Source organism: Branchiostoma floridae, chromosome 17, assembly GCF_000003815.2.
Source record: "Branchiostoma floridae strain S238N-H82 chromosome 17, Bfl_VNyyK, whole genome shotgun sequence".
Taxonomy (NCBI): domain Eukaryota; kingdom Metazoa; phylum Chordata; class Leptocardii; order Amphioxiformes; family Branchiostomatidae; genus Branchiostoma; species Branchiostoma floridae.
In genome coordinates this window covers 1,501,729-1,517,429 of record NC_049995.1, presented here as the reverse complement: position 1 = coordinate 1,517,429, position 15,701 = coordinate 1,501,729, and the positions used below count along the sequence as shown (strand labels likewise).

The 15,701-nt window shown below is 39.0% G+C and overlaps 1 protein-coding gene across 1 annotated transcript; it reads left to right on the top strand.

Annotated features, from left to right (window-relative positions):
* The first annotated feature begins 263 nt into the window (after positions 1-263).
* On the top strand, positions 264-14,001 carry LOC118404491. Its single transcript, XM_035803591.1, has 7 exons — positions 264-1,423; positions 2,424-2,462; positions 6,518-6,708; positions 8,795-8,860; positions 10,097-10,316; positions 11,746-11,928; positions 13,025-14,001. The coding sequence occupies exons 1-7, from the start codon at positions 1,098-1,100 to the stop codon at positions 13,245-13,247; spliced, it is 1,248 nt and encodes a 415-aa protein (XP_035659484.1). The 5' UTR covers positions 264-1,097; the 3' UTR covers positions 13,248-14,001.
* The last annotated feature ends 1,700 nt before the right edge of the window (positions 14,002-15,701 follow it).

Here is a 15,701-nt window from a genome sequence, read left to right as displayed (position 1 = left end):
GATATTTGTATATATTGTTTCTGTCTTAATGATAAATTTTTAAGACTTTATATCCGTACACAAAATAAAGCGCTTACCAACAAGCTTTCGATCAGTCTTCTGATCCTTCTCAAGTTGTAATGACCCAAAGCCTAAGTCGCACTTCCGGAACGGAAGTATGACGTCAGTAAAGGGTCAAAGGTGCTTGGCAGTCGGTATCGGCCTCCGTCTCTGTTGAGGGAAGGTTGATGGGCTCTGATGTAGATAGCCTCTTTCACTCACCGGAGAAAGTAATCCTGTTCGGAATCAAGTATCTTCACCTTGTCGAAATCCACGGAGTGTCCCGGAGATTCTATATGTATGTGTTGCGACACCTCCGATGTTTTGACTGAGCTGGGCCGTCTATGCTCTAGAAACTTGGTTCTGAGAGCACGGCTAGTTTCACCTACGTAGGATTCCTGACAAGGGCCACGGATGTTTTGGCCTTGGCAAGGAATGTATTGTTTCTGTCTGTTTCTGCTATTGTTTCAGTTCTTACACCTCATGCAATATTTGACAATATACATGTACAAGGTGTGCATTGCACTGGGAATAGCTTGAGTATATACTAGATGTTTGCTTTAACAAACATACATTTGCACATCAACATGGCATGAATCAATAGAAATTGAAATAATGGGCCACCTATTGCAAGTAAAGAACTATAATTGTATGAAATCAATTTTCAATGACTAATTGTCCTATCACTGTCATTGAGAGGGGGGGGGGACCACTCTGCAAGCCTGGCTAACTAGACACAGGTGAGAAGTCAGTGAGGAGGACTGGGAGGCTGGTGTTGATTGGACAAGGCTGAGCAGGAAGACACGCATGTGTCCAATCATGGCTTCAATCCCCTCCCCTCAGAATGAGTCAGAAGGTCATCAATGTCCAAAAGTCAAGAGAAATGGTCAAGAAATGTGATCTGTAGAGTTGGCAAGAGTTGGCAGTGGTTGAGTCCTGGTGCCCTGATTGATCGGGGAATGTGAGCCCAGTCCTGATGGAGGCAGTGATAATGCCTGCAAGTATAAATACTGTGTCCATGCCAGCCTTCTGGTGTTGTGAGGCAGAGCTGACACGCGATGCAGAGGGAAGTCTCCCTGTCCGAGCAGGTGGCCCGGGTCAGGTCTGCCACCATGTTCCACTGGAGCGGGATGTCACCATGGCAGGGAAATGCCCCCCCTATTTCAGGGGGACGGACAGGATTCCATGCCTATTCCATGCACTGGGGCTCCCCCCAAGCAGAGTATGCTGTGCAGTGCTGGGAGTCCTTCTCCACTACAAACTTTCCTAGAAGGAGGACTCACCCACTGCCTAATGCAAACCAGCTGATGAGAGAGGAGAGCATTCTGAATGAAAACCCTGCTGGATCCAACTGGGAAACTTGCCTTAACTTCTCCCAACCTCTGTAAGTCACCAGACTACAACCATCAAGTTTGTGGGGCAAAATCCTTCAAAAACTGCAAACTTTCACATTCACATAAGATCGTATTATGGCATATGTTCATAAGATGTCTGAAATTCCTTCGTATATGCAATAATGTATATCCTTGCTAACGTTTTTCTTGCCATTGCATAACCGTCGAATAAGGTGTATTCTTTCGTACATTATGATTAGGTTTATTTCTTTTGTACATTCTGAAAATACTGTTAGGGTAGCAATATCAATTTGAAAGGTTACCTCAGTAAATGACATTGATGCTGGCAGACAATGCTAACCAAGGCAATCCCATTCGCTGCATACATTGCAAATGTTTCCTTGTAGAATAATTTTGATGTAAAAGGCTGGGTCTCAAAATGTGCTTCATCTGCCTAGTGTCTACCTGCATTGGAGATACAGGACATACAGTATATGTCATTTAGTTACCAGGCTTGGTGGTTGCCATGCTGTTATTGGGACTGTGGTAATCTCTAGCCTCATCAGAAGTTTGTCTTTTGAATTGGCAACTAGTACTCAAGTGTGCAGTTGTTTTTAAGTCCTACTTGCTCTTGGGCAATGATGTGAAGTTATGTCAAGAAACCCCACTACTATTCATGGCAATGTCATGATTATGTATTTCTAATGTATGACGGACCCACTGTGCTACAGAGTTGTGCTACAATATTGAATTTAACACACTACATTTTACAAAAAGAAATCATTTTCTCTCCTACCGTAAAAGTAAATTTACATAATTTTACAGTAATCTTCATAAAATGTGTTAGCAAAATTGTTGCCTGTGTGAAGCACATTAGTTAAATGTTAACCACAGTATCTATAAATTCGTACTCATAGAAGAAGTTGGTATCGTTTTTACTATAGTTCAGCTTTGAAAACCGAAGCAAGTGAATGTTAGATAATGTATTTAATTGGCATATTCAAATGATGGTATTATTCTCTAATCATGATGTTTGTGTCAATCATACAGTATTGAGTGCAAGCCAGAGAAGTGGACGGGACTCCCCAGGTCGGTGTACATTGTGTTCAGTACATGTTGATTCAATTATATATATTGGGTGACTTCCACAAGTGGGTCAATTTTCAAAATGGAGTGCATCAATTTTGATTGCCTTTAAAAGAATGGTTTCAACCATACTGTAAAATCATAGATTTAGAAATCTGCAAAAGGAGTATTACTAAATATATGCTGTAAGTTAAAAAGAATATTGGAAAACAGATACATATGTGACAGTAGCAGATCTAGAATACCAAAGTCAGTTCCAAAGTCAAAGATGTGAAAGAACAATTATATAGGCTCATAATCAAACGTGTCCTTCATTTTGTATGCATCTACCCACTTTCGTAAACATTTATCAATTGCTTCTTGAGTTGTACTGTGCACACAGAGAGAGAGAACCAAGAGACTTGATTGGTGGGTGACTGACCAGTATTCAGACAGTATCTATCAGGACCTTTTTTTTAATTTTCACACATGCCTACACTATTCAAGGCTAGGAAGTTTTAAATTAACATTTTGAGCAGAACTCACTGTTCCAGATTTTGATAATCTTTGTATTGAATTAACTTTGTTGTACATTTGTATGTACGAGGGGTGATCAATAAGTTCTTGGTCTCACCCAGATAAAACAAGCACAACTCAGATTTTGAGGCATAGATGTCAAGTATTAAGTCTTTATGAACAGATTTTGAAGTACATTTGCCGACAAAGACTTGCGCTCTAAGTTCAAGGCACACGTACTTTCTACTACTGCCAAAATAACCCTGTTTGGAACTCCAAATCCTCGCAAACTATGATTTCAAACTCGGCGCAGGGTGACAAACGGCTGCTGGATGGCCGCATTATGCAGTGTTTCTGTATCTACGGGGCCGGAAATCGTATGGCCATGGCCGCTATAGACTATTTCTTAATGCTTATGTCAATGGGGAAAATCCAAGGGACCAACAAAAAGTGGCCGCAATGGCCAGGTGGTCGCTATATATGCAAAGGTGGCCGCTAATACAGGTTTGACTGCAATTCTGTATTCAGTAAAAAAAAGTTACAGCATTTATTTCATCCAATTATATCCAAAAGTTGGAGTCACTGTATTACTTTAGCAACAGGTTTCCACATGTGACTGAAGACTGCTCCTAATCCTTAGGATTCTGTTGGATCTTGGCTCTGGCAAGTTTAGTATCAACAACTGAATGAAAGCAAAACAAGTCTGAGCTCATGTTCAAAAGCACTGTCAGATAATCCTCTGGTGGTTTTCTGTGCACAATGAACTGTTACATGTTGTTTATTACAGGTCAGTTCTTTCCATTAAAGATCAGCCTTTAAATCAATTATTTATTACATACATATATATACTATATGTATCATAATTACCTCATCTGGCAGAGCATCTGTTTGTTAATGTGTGGACACTAATGTTTTACAATATAACAGCATTAACCCTGGAAACATTCTGGATAAGGCAACTGGTTTGATATTGACATTTACTTCACCGTACTGCCATATTTGTATCATTATCTTTGTCAAGAAGGTTAATTTTTTACCGTGCTTGCTTGTATCTGTGTTTGTGTGTAGAAGACCAGCATAGCTCTAGAACGCATTTATGGATTGTATTGATATTTGGTATGTGGGTTGGTTTTGATGAGACCCAGAAACGATAAGATTTTGGGCCCCTAGCAGCTTGTTACTGTACTGCAGTGGAACTTCTGGGCTTGATATATCAAGTTCTGGACACCCTGTGGTCACGGTTTTTGACTGATAGGTAGCTCTTTGGGCCGAGAGTAAATGGTATAGGTTTGGGCCCCCTGCCGGCTTGTTATGTCATACTTTGAGTATCTAAAAAGAATGAACAACCATGCAGAGAATGGACCACTTTATACATTCACCAACGTTGCTGCGCCGGGAGGGGCCAATCAGCCATGACAGCAGAGTTTTTGTTACACAGAGGAGGTCACATACCTTTTTGAGATGGAAAGAAGTTTTCTAAAGTTTGTCCACTTTTAGGGCCTGCTAATTGACTAAAGGCCAGAAACTTGAAAGAGGAAAAAAAAATGAAGCATACATTTTGCAGATATTGTCAGCCATAAAACAGACTTAAAATTTCCAGCAGATTCTGAAGATGAAAATAGCCTGTAGCCACTTGTCTGTCAAAGTGGGAGCTTCAACATCTTGATCTGATTTGAGCTTGACATGAGAAGTAAGTAGATGCTATTTTCAGGGACTGGTATTTGGCCTGGGGGGAGGTAAGGTGAGCTCAAGGCCTAGGGTGTCTCCGGCTATCCCTTTGTCAAGATAGTAAGGATCACAGCTCTTATTACCTCCACCAAATATTCATGGAGGTTATATTTTGTGTGTGTGTGTGTGTGACTGTGTGAGGGTCTGCATGCCTTTTTCCGTTAAGTGTTACGAGCCATTTTAATTCACCGTTAAGCGTTACCGACCCGCTCTAATTCAACGTTAATCGTTATCGGTATATTCTTCGTGAAGCGTTATTGGTCGTTTTGATTCAACGTTAATCGTTATTTGTTAGCCTGAATTCACCGTTAAGCGTTACCAAGAAATTCTTCGTAACCCGTTATACTATACACACGAAGTCAAATGCCAGATAGAACCCCTGAAAATGCGTTTCAAGACCTTTCAAAGGTCCAGATTTCAAAATTTCTCTGAGCCTCCCGGCCTTCGGCTCTTAACATGGTAAAATATGTTGCGGAAGCGTCGCCCTCAAAACTTTATCACTCATACAGATTTTAGTGTCAAACATAGCTTAGTTTGGGGCGAAAAGTTCTCCTAGAATGCAGAAAATGAGGTTTCTCCGGACTTCCCTTGCGACGGCTTGCGCCTTTGGCGCTCACGACGATGTGGCGAAAATATCTTAGAGGTGTGGGTTTTCGCACAAAAAAACTTTTCTCTCTAATAGAATGTCATTTAATTTAGCTTCGTCTTACGGCAAAATCTGTCCTTCAAAATGCAGTAAATGGCGTTTCAGACGGTCCAGATTTTAAAATTTTCCCAGACATATTGCAACGTCTCATGCCTTCCGAGCTCGAAATAGTAAAAATATGTCGGGGCTCTGGGGGTGGAGGTCAAAGCTATAACCATACATTGTGTAATTTGATGAAAATGTCAAAATCAACCTAGCTTAGTCGGTCGGCAAAATTTGCCGAAAATGCAGGAAATAGCATTTAAGAGGGTCTTGATTTTCCGGGGAGCATGTCCCGAACCCCCCTGGCATGCGTCGCACATTTGGCGATCTATGTGCTGAAACAATAGTTCAATCCCCCCATAAGAAATTTGCTTCCGCCGTCTCTGTGGCGGGCCAGGAACTCTGCCTCCGTCAATTCACAGATGTCATGGACATTGTCCCTGTCATTCCTCCGGGTTCTGGGCACCTTTTGTTTCTCACAATGTATTTTCACCCATTGATATAACCACTCTAGCGTTGTATGAATAGGAATGCACGTCAATGTTACTTTAAATGCTTTGTAACTCATTCTGAATTTACCGTTAAGCGTTACCGGGCCTCCTGAATTTACCGTTAAGCGTTACCGGGCCTCCTGAATTCACCGTTAAGCGTTACCAAGACCCCCCCATGCAGACCCTCCTGTGTGTGTGTATGTGTGTGTGTGTGTGTGTGTGTGTGTGTGTGTGTGTACAAGATAGCTCAAGAATGGCTGAGTGGATAGGTTTCATACTTCATACTTCAAGTTGGTGTGTTCGGAGGGTGTCATGATGTGATGTAAGCCGGAAATGATTAGATTTTGGGCCCCTTAGCTGCTTCTCTCGGTACTTCTGGTTTTGCTATCTCGTGTTCTGAACAAGCTATGGTCACGAGTTTTGGGTGTTAAATACCTCTTGTGCTCAGGAAGAAGTGGCATAAGTTTGGGCCCACAAGCAGCTAGTTTTGAGATAGCAGGGGCATTTTGGTCAAAAACTTCTGAAGAGGATAACTCAAGAAAGGAACAACAAATTTTCATGATGTTTGGTAATTGTACTTCCATAGTGGTAAATGATGGAAATAATTTTCACGGAGGTAATAAACACAAGTTAGTAATTTCTATGTCATCTACCAGTTGCAGATACACTAGTGATGGTGCCCCCCACCCCCTCACCAGTATGGAGACAGTGGCCAGGGGTCAGTCCCCAGGGGTGGTGGTGCTGGACCACCCTGCTGTGATGGAGGATGTCACGGGACTGGACTCTCCTGGGGGCACAGGTGCGGAGTCTCAGCCGGACAAGAACCAAGGGCTCAAACCAACGGAGAGTAGGTTCTCATACAGATGGTGTTTCTAGGAGCTATATTGACATGCACCGAATGTCCAAGATTAAGTGGATTAGATTTAATTTTTACAGAAATTTCTGGAATTCAGTATGCAAGTACAGACCTTGATGTATGTATAAGGCCACACTCATGTGCTTTTATATGGATGACATCCTTTGGACACCCCAAAACTGAATGCCAGCATACCAGAAGTAGTTGAGCACAGAGCAGCCAAAGCATATGTATCAAACTAAAGTCATCATTATAATATTAGATAGCATAAGTGATGATTGATGCAACTATATGAGCAAATAATAATTATAAGAATAATCAACTAGAGTTCCATCACACCATACCTTTGCCAAATGATTTTAACCATTACAACTGATGTGCTATGCCATTATGCAAATAAGGTCCCCATTTCCATACAAAGGTGTAGATTATACAATTCATTTTTTGTCATTGTATGATAGTTGATCATTTCCTCCACTCCAACAGAAGTAGACAACCTTATCCTATGAAAGCACTTTTTTTAGTAAACAAATGGGACATCATTTCATTATCAATATTCAATGATGTTTATCTTCACATAAATTCCAAATGCTGCAAGTGTGATATTTTCTATCATTTACCATTGAGTTATTGATAATAGCATTTTGTCATTAATTATGCAAACTAGGCAATCGTTTGCATAATTCCCATCAATTAGTATCAATTGTATGATCTTCTCATTTACATATGTCACATGTTGGGATAGTCACATCATGAGTGAGTTTATAAAATTTTCTCATTAATCATGCAAAGTAAATTCTGATTTGCTAAATCGCATCAAATTATATCAAACATCACTTCAGCTTAATCTACATACCAAACCTCATGACAATTCATCAACCCATTCTTGAGTTATCATCATTCAAAGTCTGAAACTAAACCGGCTCCTGCAGTTCTATTCACTAACTTTTTTAAGTGCTCAGGGGCCCCAGCTGCTTACTCTCTGCCCCAAGATCCATCTATTTAAAAATCATGATCATAGCATGTTCAGAACTTGAGATATCATGACCAGAAGTTCTGCTGCAGTATTGTAAGAAGTTGCTAGGGAGGCAAAAATTCAGTCATTTCAAGGTCTTCTTAAGACCTACCATGCCTACTGCTTAAGCTCCTCTCCGTTAGAAGTCTCCAGGTTGCACGGTCCTCTGCACTTGTCTCCGCGAACTTGTTACTCTGTCCAATATCCAAAGACCTACCCACTTACTAAATATCAGTAGAATCCATTTAGGTTTATGCTGCCCAACCAAAAACATCCAATGTCATCCATACGTACATAGGTAGATATATAAGGTGTATATTGTTAATCAAATCAAATCAGGACCTTATTTGGCTGATTGATGAGGCAATGCTAGAATAGCCTTCTTTGTTAAGATCTATGTCGCTTTTGAGTACATCTTTTCTTTGGGTGAAGAATTCATCAACTAATATAATTTATGCAAATGCAATCAAGGAGAATACATTATTAGTCGAAGGTAGGACCTAAGATTGTCCCTGAATTTATTTTATGGAACTCTTTTTTATGGAATATGGATAGAAAGGAATACAGATGAAATTGAATAAGCAATGTGGCCTAATGCTAGATACTACATGGAATAGGATCATGTTCTTGTGTTTGATGTGTTTCTTGAACAGTTTCTTCAGCAAATCACACAGTTGCTATGATCTCCTCTGTCACAGACCAATTATGACTTCACGTAGTCGAACAAAGAGACGTCATTTACTAGTATGCCTAGAGCTCTGAAGTTGTACAATACAAAATCATCTACTTCATGAATGTGCTCTACTGTGTGAAACTGACTCATTTACAGCTGTGTTAACAGCTCTTAACTACCTGTAGCTCGTATTTGTCTTTTTAAAATTTGTAACTTTTTGTAACATTTTAAGAGAATTTTATCATGTGTATATACTAGTAGTTGATTGCTTTTACCTGACTATTTCACCCCTTGTGTAAACCTCGCCATTCAGCCTTTTTGGCTGCAGTGAGTTTTGATTTTGATAAACCAAATGAATGTATATGTATGTTTAATTTGCATGTTTGCAGATAAACATGTTGGAGATCCAGACCAGGTGGTCGTAGACAGTCCAGTTGTAGAAGAGGCAACAGAAGGTACAGGATGTTCACACTTCATGTCATACTCATTGTAAAGCAGACAACAACTAGTGTTTACTTTGTAATACGTTACAACAACAACTGTCCAAAGCCTCCGTCTGAGTGGGAGGGAAAGTTAGTGTGTTGTAGATTTCAAAATTCAGATTGAAAATTTGATGTCTTGCCAGCAGTCATGATTATGCATGAATTTGTAATTGCCTCTTCTTGAAAGCTATCAAACATTTCCTTTTTACTAATCCTCATAATGTCCAAATCTAAGTATGATATCAACATTTACTGAACCTACATGCACATGCATCATAAGTATGAAATTAAGATATTCAATTTTTGCATTGATTATTGCATTGAAATTAGGTCTTAATTTGCATTATCCATGTCAAGATTCCATTAATGTGCATGTGTCACCAGTAGTAATCAACCATTTGTAAATATCATTCAATGAATATTCATAAATGATAGCTAAAGTCCCATGTACCGTTACCTTTTCCCTAGTCCCATCCTCGAGCATGAGGGTTGGGTCTATGGTGGCATATGTTGGTACCCAGTGGCTGATATTAGGGAACAAAATAAGAACCATCCAGTTCATACTTCCAGTTCTTGATTCTTGCAACCAGATAATCAAACTTACCAGGTAATTTCCATTCACAAGGTCACAGTGAAAATGGCAGCCAATTCGGGACCTAGCATTATTATAAGTTGACATAATGTACATAAACTGTCATCACATTCAGTGCCCAAAATACTTTGTTCAGTCAGGTTGTCCAAGTGGCAACCGGAGTCAAAAGCCAGGTTGCGCCATCAACATTTCAGGTTGCCCCACTTTCAATTTGTTACTTTCTTCAAATCAGCTACTTAATCATTATCTTTTCTTCCTGTTATACAAAATGTATGTAACTATGTAATATCATGTTTTGTGTTATCACAATAAAAACCAAGATTATGCACGTAGCTGGGCAGTTTGCTTCTCAAAAGAAAACTTTTCGGATTTCAATTAAGTTGATTACCTGGTGGCAGAAATCACATAATGTGTCAGCTTTGGTGTTCAGTAACATGAGAAGGATGCTGTTTTTACAAATGATAAAGTTAGATTTCCTTTGCTGCAATATACATTTTTGGAACCCGCCAAGAACCTCTATAAAGTTATATGTTATGAAAAAGATTAAGACTTGAGCGAAGTCTGGAGCATGTGTATTTCAATGTTGTTGATGCCACCTGTTGCCTTGTTTGACACAGTTGTGACGACTAGTGCCATTGTAGAAGTCCAAGCTTTATCAGAACAGATGCCAGATTCCAACAACTCCAAACATCACAACAACCACAGGAGGAAACAGCAGAACTCACAGGTCAAATATCAGCCACAGCATCACCCTGGGACAGAGAACAGACAACAAGGCCTGCACCCTGGGACAGAGAACAGACAACAAGGCCTGCACTGGGCTGCAGTGGAAACACAGTATGTCATTGGGAAATACATAATGTAAAACTGTAAATCAGTCTACATTAGGGATGGGTACCGGTACAGAAAATTCAGGTCCGGTCCTGAACCTGGACCTGAGTCAGTATGTGAAACCATATGAATGGACGATACTAAAAACAATATTGTCCGTTTTGCTACAAAAAGGAATGTTTTGTGGAGTATTTGACTCCCACTAGCATTCTAAAATCTTGCAAGACTAACTGCCTCTGTATGATTGACTGCAAAACTTTGTAGAAATGACTATAGACTCTACTCTGCTTTGCACTTGTTATTTTCTTCGACCATAAATATTTGAATTCCTGATCATGTAATTTGTTCATTTTCAAATAGGGACAACATCCGGTCTACCGATTTTTTTCAGGTCCGGTTTTTCCGGACCGGTACAATAACAAAAACAATTTTGTACCAGAACACCGTACCAGTACCCATCTCTAGTCTACATAATAATATGACAAATGTAACATGTGAGCTGACTGAAGGTATCTTGTGAATATGTATGAAAGTTTGTCTGTGACAGTAATTAACATTCATTGTAAGAAATTTACACACTATGTCTGTACACAAAGAAAAGTGCTCCCCAACAAGCTTTTGACTTAGTCCTTTGGTACTTACCCAAAGCCTACATTTCACTCAACCTGAGCGGGAATGTAATGTCAGCAATGGGTTAAAGGTGCCTGGCTGTCAATATCGGCCCCCGTCTCTGTTGAGGGATGGTCCATAGGCCCTAGTATCTTATGAATGTTTTAATCCGATTTGTAGAAATATCCTGGTTAGATTAGGCTGTCTGTTTCAATACTTCCATCAACTACTTTTGCTGAACTGACCAGGATGGTACATAGTACCAATGTTTTGGAACATGATAATGTTGGTGTTTGGTAGGTTGAAAGGTTTAGTACAACATGGTGCTGATTTGCCATCCATTCTTGACTTGTATCTAATAGCATGGACAGTAGATGTCACTCAGCCCTGGCTTGAACACTTCAAAAATACCTTTGCCAAATGGTTTTAATCTTTTCGAGTGAAATATTAAAGAGCTCTCCATTTGATAATCAGGGCTCGAAATACTTTTTTCTGCATACCTGCAGGCTTATGTATGTTAAGATGTCAGTATACTAAGTAAACACCATATTCTTGACATCTATGTGTTAGAAAGATAATAAAATGACTGTCATAGTACTTCCGATTTCTGAAGATCGCCGATCAAATGACTTAGTTAGTAGGTTTGCAATTAGGTTATTCTGATATAATATAATTCTACTTTATTCTATGTAGTGCACCCAAAAACATTTTGGTGCACCCAATTTTCTAGGCTGGGTGCACCAATGCACCTATTCCCAGAAAGGAATTTCGAGCCCTGTACACAAAGAAGGTTATTTTACGATAGTGTACATGTCCTTATTTCCAGGGTGCTGTCTCCAGCCAGCATGTTGCACCAGCTGTACATTGCAGTGCCACATTCCTCGGACCCCATGGGTGCTGAAGATGACGATGATGATGACATTGTGGTTGTTAAACCTGCTGGTTCACTCACCAAAAGGGAAAGGGACAAACTAAAGAAACGAGAGCTGAGGGCCAACCCAATTTACAGGTCAGTGTGTCTAACAAGCATTCCTGAATGAGAAGGGTTATAGACTAAGTGAAGTAAGTTGTCTTTATGTTCAAGTAATGTGGACATGTTAATACTATAGATCCAGTGACAAGTCATAATAGACATAATAGACTTCTTCATAAATTCTTGCCCACTAATAAGCTTTTACACATATGGGAACTTGTAAACAGTCCTTTGTGCTCATTCTGTCATACAGAGGAAGAACATGATGTCATGTCCCCTGGGACTGCCCTCAGTTGATTTGTTTCTGGGATGATGTTAAATTTTGGTTTCATGAAAAAATCAGGACAACATCTAAACCTTAACTTCTTCGATGTAATTTTTGGAAACTGAAATCGGGGGCTCCTGTTATTGGCAATCTCATAATTTTGTTAGCTAAGATGTTCAGCTACAAAAGACAGTCTGGACACTTAAGTTCCATGTTCTTTATTAAGTGCATCCATTTCTTTCAAGTAGTAGAGTATTTGATTGCAACAAGAAGGGGAAATATAGAGAAACACAGGCAAATGGGGCACTTTCTGTATATTATGATTTAAACTTAACTCGAAAGTTCATCTGTGTTGGTAGAAGTCATTCTTGAAATAGTTGAACTGTAATTTGCAACACAAAATTGGACTCAACCAAACTTCCTGCAACCTATAATCCACTGCTAACTGAGTCACGTGTTCTATCTGCATAACGTGATGTCATGACAGCAGTGGATTGTTAATTACTTGACTGGTGCTGTGCAGTCAAAAATTTGGGTGAGTCCAAGTTTTGTGTTGGAAATTACAGTTCAACTACACTGTATTTCAAGAATGATTTAGACTTGTTTCAATATTTCACTGTTTATTTCTGTATTGAGTTATGGCTTGGGACATATGTACCATTAGTTAAGTTAAAGTTTTGTTGGTTCATACTAAAAACAAAGCAAAACATAGCACTATCTTATTTTCTTTGAAATATTATTATTTCTTGAACCTAGAACAGTTAAAAGGATGTAAATTGGTCTCCGACTGCAGACCTCATTATAGATAGATGCTCGCACAGCATGTCAATTTCTATTGACAACTTTCTTGTCTCTACTTTGATGCAGGGAGAAGGAGAAGGAAAGAGCCAGGGAAAGAATGAGGCTGAAGCGAGCTGATCCAAATTTCCGTGCAGTGGAACGTGAAAAGGATAGGAAACGGCGACGTCTTGCCAGGCAAAGGAATGAACTGTTGAGAAGATTTGAACACAACAAGATCAGGACAATAAATGGCATGGACCCAACTCTGCCTGTAGCTACCTGTCAGGACAACTCTTCTGGACAGTACTGACCATAAACCTGCCTCTGATTGGAGTCAAGTTATTATAGTAGTCAGAATAGGTGCAACAAATGATTTGTTGATCTACATATACTGACACAAGACAAGACACACTGTACATATAAGGAATAGTCAAATGATATTTATTTTTTTCCATAGAAAAATGCCAGCAATTTGGCACAGAATAAGCTGTTCCATTACAGATTTATTTCGTGACTTTTGACAATGTGATAATAGACTATTCTTGTATCTTCTTTAATCAAATTTATTTTTAAACTTAAAGGAAGGCACAAGAAATTTTCTACGGTAATGTGGATATACAAAATGTACATGTAGATAGCAACAGCAGATACAAAATCAAAATACAAAATGTCCTGATATACCGATGACAAGTGTATCAATTTAAGTGGAGTGTGATGCGGAATGATGGTTTCTATTGAAGTGTGGATACCTCCCTTGTTTTATATAAAGAGAGCACACAGAGTCAGTAGGTGACAGTCTGCTGAGAAAACATAAAAGTCTGGCCACATTTATTGACCACTAACATACATTTGTATGTTTTCACCATTGATGAGTATTGACCATGAGTACAAACATAGTTCATGTGTACAGTTTGCTGATGCTAAACAGTCCAATCAAAAGGATACTTCATTGATCAAAGAACAGCACTGTCATTTTAACATTCCAGATTTCAAAGGGTTTACGTATGGTGTACTCGAGTCCCTGTGTATGGATTTCACTAACAGAAAACAGCCAAATAAGTATGTTCCTTGGAGAGGTCTCTTTTTTAAAAGTAATAATAACATTAATAACACAATATAAGGGGTTCTTAAAAAAATGATGTCATTATTTGTATAACAGGCTCATTTTTTCATCAAAGGAGATGAAATTTTGGCTCAAAGGTAAACCATAAAGGCATCTATTTTTTGGGGGGGGGGGGGGGGGGATTCAAAAATGTCGGTTTTTCAGCTTTGTATAAGGGACTGACTGATTTCAAAATGACCACACCCCTAGAAGTCTGTGAGAAGTTAACATCTAGATCTGACCAACTTACATTTACTGTAGGAAGCTGAAATCACATGTCATGTTTAATGATAAATGTGCCCATAGGTTGAATGCCAGTTTTGATCTCTCAGTCTCAGTTCCTCTTTTACAGCTGTTAAGATGAAATGAGGTGAGGTACATGTATAATTTTGATAGGGATTAGGACTCAAAGCCAAGTATGTGACATATCTTACTCCACCACAGCATTATGTATGAAGAACACCTGGGGGTAGGGGTTTTGTGCGCGTTAAAATTTGCGCGTTAAAAACCTGTGCGTCAGAATATGCAAATTAGCTGATTCCCTGGGGATTTGAAAACTCTTTTGCAGTTTTAAACTTAAAAGCTTGAAGAAGATAACACAAAATGAAATTAAGTATCATATTGTTGCATTCTAGAGTACAAATATATATATATCCTTTTCCAGGAGTCTTAAAGTGATTTTTAAACATTAAGTTATAACGCGCAACAAAGGTTGATATTTGCATGTGAAACAATCTGCTTGAGAAAAGATGAAATGAAGCTTGTAGAATGGACAAAAGCCTGAAGCAGTTATATCTTATGATATAAAGCCTCACACTACTAAGTCTTCCATGTATTTGTGTCTAATTCAAGTGATTTTGAAATCTTCTGGATATGCAAATTAGCCTATTCCCAAGGGACCTAAAAATTAGTGGCTTTTCAAACCAAAAATTCAGGTAACAGATGTAAAATCATATAATGGGGTCACATTTTTCTGCCTAAGAATTTCTCAATGCACAACTTAATTTTTTAACGCGCAGATTTTTAACGCGCGCGCAAATTTTTAACGCACAGAAAACCCGTTCCCACATCTGGTTGGATTTCCAAAGTGAAAATAAGCATGTGGCCTATAGACTAAGATAGCTGGCATTTTCATATATGTGCAGTTTCAGTCTCAGACAATAGCCAAAAGTTGATCAGGACATTTTTTAATTGCACATTTAGGGTAGGGTACTGGACAATCTGGACAACAAATTGAGATATTGCAGTCTCAAGAAGATACATGTATATCCCTTTACCTTTGTGCCAAATTTCATCTAATTTGATGAAAAATGATGTTGTTGTAAAGCCAACGACATTACTTTTTGAACGAACCTTGTAACTTACAGCATTTTGTGGTATAACCTCAAACTTCAGTATTCATTTTATCTCCATGAAAATGTAGATATACAATAACATGTAGTCTTAGGTGTGTGTGTCTGTCAGTGTTTCTGGATTTTTGGAGTCAGCATAGTTTACGAGGCCGGTTCAAAAAGTAATGTTAGTCCTTTTATTACAGGCTCATTATTTCATCAAATGTGTTGACATTTGGCACAAAGGTAAAGGCATATATCCTCTTGAGATTGAAATATCTCACTCTGTTGTTCACGTTTTTATAAGTGACTGAGTTGAATTCAAGATTCC

Bases quoted from the DNA above. Each gene is read 5' to 3' on its own strand.
- LOC118404491 (XM_035803591.1), top strand. From the start codon at position 1,098: ATGCAGAGGGAAGTCTCCCTGTCCGAGCAGGTGGCCCGGGTCAGGTCT. The intron at 1,424-2,423 runs GTAAGTCACCAG...TCAATCATACAG, and splicing joins CTTAACTTCTCCCAACCTCT to TATTGAGTGCAAGCCAGAGA. The intron at 11,929-13,024 runs GTCAGTGTGTCT...ACTTTGATGCAG, and splicing joins AGGGCCAACCCAATTTACAG to GGAGAAGGAGAAGGAAAGAG.